At 39.5% G+C, this 12,610-nt stretch overlaps 1 protein-coding gene across 1 annotated transcript in view; it reads right to left on the bottom strand.

Moving 5' to 3' along the window:
• LOC118328058 (receptor-type tyrosine-protein phosphatase gamma-like) overlaps window positions 1–12,610 on the bottom strand; it is a 144,962-nt gene that overhangs the window by 33,904 nt on the left and 98,448 nt on the right. The window contains exon 9 of the mRNA XM_035661662.1: window positions 11,045–11,229. Within this exon, the coding sequence (XP_035517555.1) occupies window positions 11,045–11,229 (185 nt within the window). The remainder of the gene's footprint in view (window positions 1–11,044; window positions 11,230–12,610) is intronic.

A 12,610-nucleotide genomic window follows, 5' to 3' on the forward strand; every position in this document is an offset into this window, starting at 1 on the left:
AGATACAAAGATCGCATTCTCGTATAACGACGTTAATGTAATATGTGTTCGTCTTGACTTTAAACTAATTGCGATAGATGTCCGTAGCCACTTGTGCTGAGGCTGTAGGCCGACCGTAAGTGACGGAAGCCGTTCTGGCACGTGCCTTAGTTAGAAAGTGAAAGACGAACACATTAATATTAATTTCGTTATCAGCAAGATACACAATCTTTGTTATGTCGAGATACCGAATAATTTTTCGTTAGTATACGAGAAACAAAAAAACTTTGTTATCTCTGAGATACACGAATGTAATAATCGTTATCACGAGATAACAGCTGCCATAAAAAAAAAAAAATCATGGCCGTATCTCCGGCTTCGGCTTCCGTAGTTCTCGGCTTCCGTACCTCTCCAAGCTTTCTACAGAGTTTCTCATTCCGTCGATAGTTCCCTTGCTGTCTGGCTAGCGCTAGCTCGATAGCCACGCTAACGCTACTAGCAATGTTAGCATCCACGCCGATGCCCTCCGACTGTTTGCGTTTTGCTGAAGGGGTTTTGGCTGGCGAACTGCTCGGTTTCTTGCCCCCCGACATCTTCTAAATGAGTTTATCAAATGTGTAACCTGACTAAATATCAAAATTGAGGGATAGTTAGTAGGAGCTCTAGTGCCCTCCAACCATTGCGTCTGCAGGTCACTTACGCTCTCACCTTGTTGCTTTTATGTATAATCATATACTATAATATTATTCCTGCTGTAATAAAACCACAGACAGGAGTTTAAAGCAACAGGGTATTCTTGAATGTGTTTTTCAATTTTATGTTGGTGACTTAAAGTTTTATTTTGATCAAAACAGAGTTGATGATTGTTGGAACAGTGGAAAGGCTAACAAAGACAGTTTTGGTGAGTTTTATTTTGTTTCTGTCCACGATGAATTAAGTTTTGATGTTGCGATGATCTGCAAGCTAAAATTAGTGTTTTTGTCTATGGAGTCTGGTGGAGAATGATATTATGGCTGTTTCTGAGATTAACAATCTGAGCCGGTGACTTTGTCCCCAAGGACGAGCTTACATATTATTATAGTATTATATAGTATACTAACATTATGTTGCAACCATAGCCGGCAACATTTTTCAAGATAAAAATGATCTTCACTGATCATGTGTTTTAGCTACGCCAGCGATGAAGGTGTAGGCTACCATTACTGGACGGACTGTTGTGAAGTTTTGTACTTTCTTGGTTCTCTGAAGATGAACCCTGCTGACATTGGTGGTCATCAAACGCCAGCATGAGGTCTGTGTTTTGGAGTAAAATCTCTCGACAACTATTGGATGGATATCCATGACAATTGGTTCAGACACTAACGGTCCTCTTAGTAAACTGTAATAATTGATTGAACAAAACTTTGGTCTAGAACCAAGTACCTGAAAAACAAATGACATTCCAGTCAGCCTATAAGTTGTACTGTGTTTAGTGCTAAGAAGAATGATGTTAAACAGTAAACATTAAACTTGCTAAACATTAGCATGCTAATGTTGTCATTGTCATTGTCATAGACATATATACATATTGCATTGGCCACTTTGGCCCGTTAATGGGATACATCAATGTCACCGCCATACTGGACAGGGCAAGACTGGCCTGTAAACAAAAACAAGTAAACCAGGGAGCTGCAGTTTTCCTGTATAAAAAGCACTATAATGTTAAGTCTGTGTGTGGAGCTGAGCCCTGACCTTCTGTTCTGCAGAGGAGATGACAGAGAAGCGCAACCATAAATGACATCGAAACATAGTAACACTTATGCACTGCAGACTGTATATAACATTATGATTATTATGAATATTATGACAATTCATTATTTTCTAACACGTAAGTAATTCCGTTCATGTTAGCCTACATACACTCTCTTGATTGTCTCGCCGCTAATATAGCCTATTAACTATTGAAATTCTATTGATACAAGTGCTTTTTATCCAGAAAAACTGCAGCGACCCGGTTTACTTGTATTTGTGTACAGGCCAGTCTTACCTTGTCCAATATGGCAGCGATGTTGACGTACGATCAGACGGCCAATGCGGTGTCTATGTATATATGTCTATGGTCATTGTTTCTACTGCTAGCCACACAGAGCTGCTAGATGATTTTAGACTGTTTAGATAAGGATAAAATGTAAATATACACTCAGTTGCCAATTCACTAGCTTCACCTTGCTAAAATCTAAAACAGCAGCCCTGCAAAAAAATGCTCCCTTTATGAAGGTGTTGATTTTATAGTCATTTTGGAGGTTGTAGTTGTATACTGAGAAGTGTTTCTGACACCATGTTTATAGCAATGATGGTAGACTAATAGAAACACGTCTCATTCTAACCCATTGCAGTTTAACAGCACCACAAATGATGATCAGAGTTGAATCAACACCTCTTTAAACACTTATCTTATTGCATGATGGTTGTATTAGACTGCATTAGATTTAACTGGGTGTTCCTAATAAACTGGCAAGTGTATATTTCAATTTCTGTCTATACCCCCACCACCAGCCCCCCCCCTCCGCTCTCTGACTCATGCCAGTTCTGCTCTGTTGAATTCTTTTAGGAACCCATTTCCCTCCCTGCTCCCCCTTTTTTCAAAAGTGGTAAGAGCCATAAAATAGTCCAGCCCAGAGCATTTTGTTACATGGGGATTCTCCATTGATTGTGACAAGGGGGATGTGTGTTTGGGATTTGGGGGTCCCACAGCAATGTAAGTCCCTATTGTGACCTAGATAGAGGCATCAAGGGAGGATATGAGAAGTAAGAGCAAAATCAAAGGGCTGACAGAAAGAGGCAGGGAAAAAAATCTGAAGGGAAGGGGGGTGGGGGATGGGGGGGAAAGACCAGGGGAGGAAGTGGAAGAAGGGTGAGGCAGAGTAAGGCAGATTTCAGAGGAAGGCATAGTCTGAGTTAATGATGGGGGGGATATAACACTTCCCACCTCTCTACCTCCGACTCTCACAATGGCAGATTCACAGTTTCGAAAGCGGCTGCTGCTTCTGCAGCCAGGGGGCACTCTGATCCTTTTTTTGCAACTGTTTCTGTTTTCCCACAGAGCCACTGGCCCAAGGTCATGCTTTTTGCACAGGCTGGCAGCCCTGCATCCCCTCCAGCTCAGCATTAGTATTCTGCTAGCCGACTGGCAGACCACAATGTAAGGGAATGAAACCTCCTGTCTGCTCCACAGCCTTTTCTCATAGCTCATTTTAGCTCCTGATGAGACCATTTGTAATGGAATTGATGGAGGATGTTGCTTGGTTTGTGTGTGTGTTGGCATGTGTGTGTGTTTGCAATCAAAAGCTTTTGTCCCCAGACAAATTAATAACTACTTTATTAAAACCTCAGCTGACCTATTTTCTCATAATAAGTTGTCATTTGCCAAAGCTGTGTGTGTGTGCCTTTGTAAAACAGAAAACTCATATTTTTAATGATGCAATCAGTGCTTATTTTGTATGTGTCAAAACAGTTTTGTTCCATAACAAGTTATTAGATTTTCCAAGGCCCTCGCAGTCATATTACACATTGATGATGTAAAATCCTCTGTATTTCTGAAATAACACACACATGCTTCCTTCCAGTGCAAATGCATTTGACTCTCTGTTAGTCTGAAATATGCTTGTCATAATTTACAACTACAGAAATTATTTTGGCTCCATTCAAAGCAGTTTCACTATATAATCAGAAATTCATCTTGACAGTGATATCTGTACACAATGAAATATACTAGACCATGTTCAAATGCGCAGTGTATCACAGTGATAAGATTAAATAACTGCCTATTAATGAACTTAACCAAATAACATATGACTGAAGGCTGGCCTGGTGGGTGGAGTGTTTACAGTTTGCAATGTATCAGCAGAGAGAGGATAAATGCTCACCGCACTGCGACTTCAAGGTAAAGTAGGTAATGTATTTCAGATGCATTATTTTTTAACAATAATTATTTGTTATTTGTTGAAATTCTCTTTACATCCTGCCAGAAATCAATAAATCAAAAAAGAAAATCTGGTATATGTAGCTGTCACTTTTTCGGTTGGATAATTTCAAAATGTCTTTAGCTAATTTCTCCAACATGTACCTTCCCTAGCTTTAAGAAATCACATGCAAACAATCAAAACGCAAATATCTTAAAAAAACGTCGTCATTGATCTGGCAAAACATGCACAGCATTTAGAAATGCGCGCTGCAAGTAGCACAGACAACACCAGAAACTGCTGGATGGTAAAAGGTGCTCAACGCAGTTTGGACATGCTTGTTGCCATGGTTTGTGACCTAAGAAGTCATTAAGCCATCATTCTATTTTATTATTTTTCGTTTATTTCAATTTGTTTAATTTTGGAAAAAATGATCCAAACATGTAGTGCTAATGGTTGATCTGTAGTAGGGCTACCACCTCGAGTCCTGGCAATGCACCTTAATGTGTTAGTGTGAGTCAGAACATGCAAAGCAAATTTGCAATTGTTATCTAAGTTGATTATTTGATTGAGTTGATCTCCTGTTAGCTCATTCTCGTTTGTAATAAATAAATGAGCTGTACTTTTACTGTTCTATTAAGTTTTGATGGTAAAATTAAATTAAATTTTGTGCTTAAAGTAACCACTGTATGTGCCTCGCAGAACCTTGCTGAGCAAAAAAATGTAATTCTATCAGTAATTGTTGTTTTGCTGTTTGTGACAAACATTAAACTTTATTATCCACTAGTGCTGACAGAAGGCCTGTAGATTGCATTATCATCATATAACCTCAGCTTCAGCGTTAAGAAAAACACACTTTTTTATTATATATTTTTTTCCTGTATGTTGCCTTCGTGTGTGATGTCTGCAAAGTAGTGAAGTAGTGACATTCGTTTTTTTATTTACTAACGCTTTTCCAGAAGACTTCCTTCCTATAAATACTACCACATAGTGGTAGTATTGTCAAATCGTCATTGTCAACGCTTACTGTTGAGCCGGTCAACCACTTTCTCAAAATCCATGGCTTAAACTAGCCTACACCTTATGACAGACTTTTAGTTTTCAATTCTTGAATTCTCGCTCAACTTGTAAAGCATTACACATCATTCTAACTTGTGGATGGATTTCCATTTACATAAAAAAACATGACATGCTTTCATACAAGTGAGGGTGCACAGTGAATGAAGAGGGGGGGCATTTCCACTGGTCCCCTGTCGTGGAGTTGACCCCGACTTTTCTGTATTGCTGTAAATGCTGCACATGTTTTGAGGATGTGTTCTTCATTTGCTGTGTTTTGTGCGTTTGCAGGGGTTTTCCTAAGTTCCAGTGAGCCTCAGGGCCACCGTAGATGTAGAAGGAAGACGAGGATGTAGGAGCCATGAAAACAAAAGAAAAGAAGGGCAGAGGAAGCAAAAAGCAAACAAGGACAAAGAGGATCAAAAAGGAAAGTAGCCAACGGTGGAAATATGTAACACTTTATTACGTGAGTGGGTGAGATCTTTTGATTATTGGCTGATCATCAGTTGGCTAACCTGGAATCTAACCCATTCAGGATTTTAAGTCCTCTATGTTTGTATAAAAACTGCTAAATATCAACATGAAAAACACCAGTAGTGAGGGATTAGAAGTAACTATTTAGTACAATAGCTTGTACTTTTGAACAACAATTATTTAAAATAATCATTTATACAAAATCATAAGCTGTTTTGTACCTCAACTGAAGGTAGAACCAGACTTTTAATTAAGACAGACTATTAGAGACAGCTCTTATTTCTAATTGTCCGTGTTTAGTGAGCATATTTTATTATATTTATGTATAAAGCTGCCTTGTTCTTTTTTTTTTTTTCCAACAGTTTACAGTTTAGTTTGATTTGCTGTTGCAGATGTTTATGCAAACTCATTCTGCCTGCGATTCAGGAACTATAATCAATCATTCTGTTTTTAATGGGATACATCTATAGGGTAAGTTGAGTTTTAAAGGAACTTAATACAACACGCACATGCCATATGTACATTAAGAGAGTTATTGGGTGATGTTATCATCTCTCACACCCATCCCGACCATCAAGTGATGATTTCACAGAGAGACTTTACTGTAAGAAATGTGGGACAAAATCCTCACTCCTTGCTCTGTGCAAATATACATTTCAGAATTCATTGTATTCAAGATACAATCATGGGTTATTTCAGCAGTCTGAGAAAGCCAAACTGAGTGGGTATCTTTGTCCTGGTAGTCACATGAAAGTTTTTGCAATGTTTTACAAACCTACTTAAGACTATACAAGGGACAATCCTTCTGCTGCAGATCAGAAAGGAACACTGCCATGGGAAACAGAAAGAGGACATTTTGTACTAAAAAGACTAAGTTTGAAAGATACACACAAACTAAAGCATCATGTTGTTGACTGTCTGAATGCCTTTTCATAGAATTTTAGGATTTTTCACAGTAGTCACTCCACAAAGGTGTCTCTGTATAACCACTGGAGGGGAAGAATAATTACAAGTTGCTCAATATATAACAGTTTTATTCACAGAAATAAACGAAATGCTATACAGAGGCCCATATTTTAAAAAGAAGTTTTCTAAAACCCCTTAAAATCAAGAAGGTCTTGTGCCCCCCGTTTAGGGCAATGAAAAACCCTTCTGTGAGTGGCTTTAAAAAATCCTAACCTGAAGTAGCAGCAGTAGTAACTGTGGGAGTGTTGGTATTGAACCACATGCTGTAACCACAACATCACCAAATCAACCAAGGACTAAAATCTGAAGAAACACTCAGGGAGCAAAGTATTCTTGTTAAAAAGAGAAGGCCACAGTGTACCACTGGTGCATGACCTGAGTCTATTATGCCACAATAGTGCAGGTCTACTGGCTTTTATTTGAGACCAGCCATTATCTAAATCCTAGCTTATATATATATATATATATTTTTTTTTTTTTACAAAATCTATGGATTTCAAGGAACAGTCTCTTTTTTTTCTTTTGTTATCAGTTAATTTCAATGTCTGGGTGGTACAGGAACTGCAGTATGAAACATTCCAACACTGACTTCAATATTCATTATTCACAATTCATTCATTATTCAGCCGTGATGGCTGCTTGATTTCAGTGTTAGAGAGGCCAAGGACTGACATGGTTGGAAGCTGAAACAAACTCCACTGAAACCAACTTCCCACTTGGACTTCCTCACAAAGCCTACAACACAGCGGTGGACATAAAATCTGAGCTATGTGTAGGGAAGAGCTGAAAGCATCCATTGTTCTTCTGCATCTCAGCGGAATATATGGCAGTGCAAACATGGCTATCGACAGCTAAGAGTCAGAAAAGTCTGAACAGGATTTTCCTTTTCTTTTTCTCACACAAACCAGGCCAAGGAAGCACATCAGAGAAAGACTGCAAATGTGTGTGTGTCTGCATGTGTGTGAGGAATGAGAGGGGAGAGGAAAGTGTGTAAAAAGCTAATTCAAAGACGCACTGAGCTCATTATGTACACACACATATTTGATGTCAGGCAGATCTCGTCCATGCTGGTGATTTCCACATATGTTAGAATACTCCCAGGTGTAGAAAAAAATGTCACGAGTGTGCATGTGCTTTTAAATGCATGGATTTTTTTAAGAGTTTGACATACTTCAGCACTTCTGCCATTGAGCATATTAATGTCTTCCCATAGTGATATATTTTACAAATATGAAAGCTGACGCTTGTTGGGTTGCACAGTTTATACCAAAGATAAAGTTTTATGAATGTGGGTTATTAGATTGTTGCGGATGCAGACCTATTTGGGCCACAGTGTGTGGATTATTGGCATCTTTGCTTGGCTAAAGGGGATTTGAGTTCAGCCTATCTGTGTGAAAACTAACTTTATTCACTGATGTTAAATTTATGGAAGTTTTTGGTAACTGACACTCTTATTGTGACTGCAACCCCATCTCCCTCACAATATGTTTTATCCAACTAATTTGATTTACTAAATATCATTTAGAGGAAATGTAATCGTGGCCTGGACTCGGATTACTGGCAATGACTTGTACAATCTAGGAAATGTGATGTTCTCATACTACACAGTAGCCATGGGGAGGAGGTGGTCAGGGGGCTTTGTCCAATGTGACCAGACCACAGTTTATTCACCAAATGTTTATGGCTATGTTACCTTCATCAGGGATGTGTCTGAGGTTATTTACGGTTTCTATTATATACAGTCTCGTTGATCTTGATTGATTTTGCCCGCCAGATGTTTCTAACAGTGAACAATTAAAAAGGAATTCAAAAATGATAGTTTGGTGTATTTCTTGTGAGGTAAAAATGCTCTTTAAAAATGAAGTATCCCTAACGGCCACCCATTAGGATAGGGTCCTGTTAACAACAATAACATCTGTTGGGTGTCCACTAATCGGAAGGGTTTGTCGGTTCGATCCCCTGGACTTCCTCCTGTCACATGTCGAAGTATTCTTTGAAGCAAGATACTTAACCGAATTTGAATGTGTTATGAATGAGTTAGTTCTGTTCGGGATGGGGCTTTGCCATCCACTGAGTGAATGTGTGTGGAAAGGCGTGAATTATGGCCGTAGTGTAAAAGGCACTTTGAGTGGTCGAAGACTAGAAAGGCGCTATACAAGTACATGGTCATTTGAATACTTTATAATTGAGGGCCGAGCAAGCTGACCGTGCGAAGGCCCTTTGTAATTGAAGGAATTCCTTATTTTTCCTCCAAACGACTGCATATTTGGAGGTCGCAACATGCTCGAAAACTCATGAAACGCTGGGCTTTGGAATTTCAAGACCTCCGCCATGAAAGAGGGAGTTGTAATAACTTCTGCGTACCATGGATCCGATTCAACGAAACTTTCACATGTCTGGATGAAGAGTCGCGCCATAACAGTCCTATGTGAACGCAGTAATTAGTGGAGAGCGCCACCTAGTGTAAAAGGAAATGTCATTCTTTTATACTTCCATGTTCTACTCCTAGCCGGATGATTCAAGGTCTACTCTTGAAATTTAGTCAGAAAATGAAAACATGTTGTTTGATGATATTTCATTGATTATGTGAGTTTTTGTACAAAGAGGCGTGTCCGTGGCGGTGGCGTCAAATTTTATGTTACCGCCAAGAACTTGAAGTGTACATTGGTCCAATCGGCTCCAAACTTCACTTGTCTGATAAGAGCCCCGGCCTGAACACTTCTATATCATTTATATCACTGATAGTGAGAGCGCCACCTTAGTGTGAAAGGAAATTGTCATTTTTATACTTTCATGTATATCTTTCCAGCAGATTGACCAGATCCAGTGAAATTCTGTCAGAAGTTCCTTAGGATTGATGCCGAATAATGTTAAGAATTTGCGTGGAACTTTGTTGCATGCGACGCGGCGGAAAAATCCGCTTTTTCTGTTTAACATTTAAACCACTTTGGGACGGGCTAAACATGCCCGAAACTTGTGAAACTTTGCACAAAATTCAGGTGTGGCGAAGTGCTAAAGGTATTTCTTGTTTCTGGTAGCATGGCGTTTTGCAAAATGGCTTTAGCCACGCACCCCAGAATAGCCCCCAAGGGACACGTAATGGACCGACATGTACGAAAATTGGTATGCATGTGTATCATGATGGGACAAGCAAAAAAGCCTCTTGGACCCATAACCCAAACACAACAGGAAGTCGGCCATTTTGAATTTCGTGGTCATTTTCGGCGATTTGCACACGTTGTATTTGAACGAACTCCTCCTAGGGAATTTATCGGATTGTCAAATTTAATCAGCGTAATCTAAAGACATTCATGATTAAAAGTTGTGCTATTTACAACATTCCGTCGAACGGCGTGCCCATGGCGTGGCGTCTTCAGTGTACATGATCCGATCTCAACGAAACTTTACATTTGATAAAAGTCCCGCCCTGAACACGTCTACATGACAATATTCAGATATAGTGATAGCGCCACCTACTGGCAACAGGAAGTAAGCACTGCATGGCGATTTTGATCTGATTTATGTGAAATTTTCATGTTGTGGTCTCCATGTGTTACGCTGGCACGTGACGTGTGCGAGGGCACGTTCATCGCTGCTTGCAGCTTTAATTATATTTATATCATCATCAGAGCATACACTTGACACTTTGCGCAGGAAGTCAGTCAAGGCAAACCATTTTGCATCTTTGTAACAATACAATGCAGTAGGTGTAGGGCCACCATTAAGTTTCAGTTTTGGACTTTCAGGGGAAAAAGTCTGGGAACTCTTGGTCTACAGTTTACCTAACACATCGATGCTTTGCGTTGAAGCTCACACTGGTCTGGTTTAGGTTGCTACAACACTTAGTTAAGGCTATTAAAAAATGGTGGCTTTGATTAGTATTGATAAAATTAACACGTCTTTAATTCTTTAAAGGTGTGTTTTTTATATTTACAGTGAAGACCACCTCCTTACCTGACTGTACATAAAAATATTTTAGGTTTTAGTAATCAGGAGTGATTACTGTTGGAGACAGGATCAGATAATGATGGATTACAGTCACTGTTCTCCAATCAGCTATTACAATAACGCAGAATCACAGTATCACAGCAGCATTTTAATGTGTGTATCATTTGCATATAGCGTTCATGTTTGTTAATTGTTTGATTCCCTCACAACAAAGATTGATTGACAACAGTGTTCAGCAGCAAACTCTCACATATATCTTGCATTTCAGAGTCTCTCAGCACTTCAATGGAACAGAATTGGTAAATCAGTGGTATTCTGATGTCTACATTTTTCCACCACGGCTGCATAAGTCAGTGCTCCATTTGGGCCATGCCAGTCACACCACTGTCAGTGGTTAAAACATTACAGTTTGGTTAAGCTTAGGCACGAAAACTACTTCGTTAGAATTAGGATTGTTAGCGATGTTATAGACCTGACGAGTGAAGTTAATTTACATATGTTACTTTAAAGAAATACTTATAATACCTATAGCATCTTATTTTGAAGTGGGGGGTACTGATGTGGCTGCAACATTCGATAACTTGGGAGTTCAGCAGGTTTTGTGGAATAATTATCTGTGTCAACCCACTGTATTAGCCTATAACCCTCCCACCACAGGCTCCAGTCCCTCTCAGTCTTACCAGTTTGTGTTTGGCGTCGGTAAGGTGCGTCTCCTCGTAGCTGTCGTCATGGGCCGTCCAGCTGTAGGACACCAGGAAGTGGAGGATGGGCGGGTGGTAGGTGATCTCAGGACGAGCCCATCGCACCACTAGAGCGCTGCTGTTCACGTGCTGCACCTTCATGTTGATGGGAGCACTGCTGCAGACTGGGTGGAGGATGGAGGCAAGAATGGAAGAAAGAAAGGAAGGATGGAGGGGCGACAAGGACAGAACAGAGGGGAGAGGAAGGGAAGACATGGAAAAATAGAAAAGGGAGATAAGAATGTAAAATAAAGGTATAGAAGAGAAAATAGGGGTTAAAAAAGTGGAAAGGATGGAGATGAAAAAGGACAGTCAAAGGAAGGACAGAGGAAAGGAAGGAGGAAAGAAAGGAAAATGATATAGGATTGAAGGGGGGTTGAAAGCAGAAGACGAAAAGGAATAGAGAGAAGGAGACAGTCAGAAAGGAAAGAAAGTAGTAAGGAAGACATTTAAAATGGAAGTGTGGAATTAAAGAAAACCAGTGAACCGAAGGATGGAGAGAGAGAGGTAAAGTCAGATGACGAAAGGAGGGATGAGAAAGGGAGAAAGGCATGGATGAAAGAATGGACAGGAAAATAAGAAATAAAAGGAGTGATCATACAAGAAAAACGAAGGATGTGCAAGAAAAAAGGAATAAATGAGATTTAAAGGGAGAAAGAGACAAAGAGAGATAATTTAATGACAGAATGCATCGGCTCAGTTTATCTTCCAAATACACCCAGACAGAGAAAGAGAGAGAGAGATAGTGAGTGTTGTGTGTGCGTGAGTTGTATTCATGATGTGTTATTAATATTGCTGTGACACTCTGAGTGATCCAGACACACACACACACACACACACACACACACACATAGGTTTTGTCTAAAGGGTCCAATAACACAAGTTCATATATAGTCACCTTCGGGCAAAATGCAGCCAACCTGCTCTGCCTTCAAATATCTGGCGGTTGGAGATATGAAGGCAAACACATAAACATTGTGTATTTTATTATGAATTTAACAACACACACTCTTGCATACTAACCCTCCATTCATGCAGATAGGAGCAGCCCCGCACCAGCGGCTGCTGACCACTAGATGTCTCCGTTTGACCAGTGAGATGTTCTTCTGAGCTTGGGCCGACTATTGATGGAGTATTTGATTCCACATATTGAATATTTTATAATTAGGAGTGTAAATTCTCAAATAGTGGCCGGGGATCAGGCCTTTATATGAAACAGGTTTCTCATTTTGCCCGTGTATGTCGCATATGCCTTCCTGTTTTCTGATCTGTTCTGAACATCTGATGCTGTTTGTGCAAAACCAATGCGAACTTCCTGCACGTTTACCTGATTTTTTGATAAATTCAGTGTAATCCAAATTTATACAGACAAACTCCATCAGTATAACAACAGTCATGCAATCTTTTCTAATAGAACTGTCTTCATTCCCTAATTATCTACAGCTTTTCCTTCCATATATACACATTATTATTATATTATTATATATTATATTATTATAAATATTA

The sequence above is a fragment of the Morone saxatilis genome, unplaced genomic scaffold (genome assembly GCF_004916995.1).
Source record: "Morone saxatilis isolate NCDOM2014 unplaced genomic scaffold, NCSU_SB_2.0 Contig18, whole genome shotgun sequence".
In the NCBI taxonomy this organism is placed as follows: domain Eukaryota; kingdom Metazoa; phylum Chordata; class Actinopteri; family Moronidae; genus Morone; species Morone saxatilis.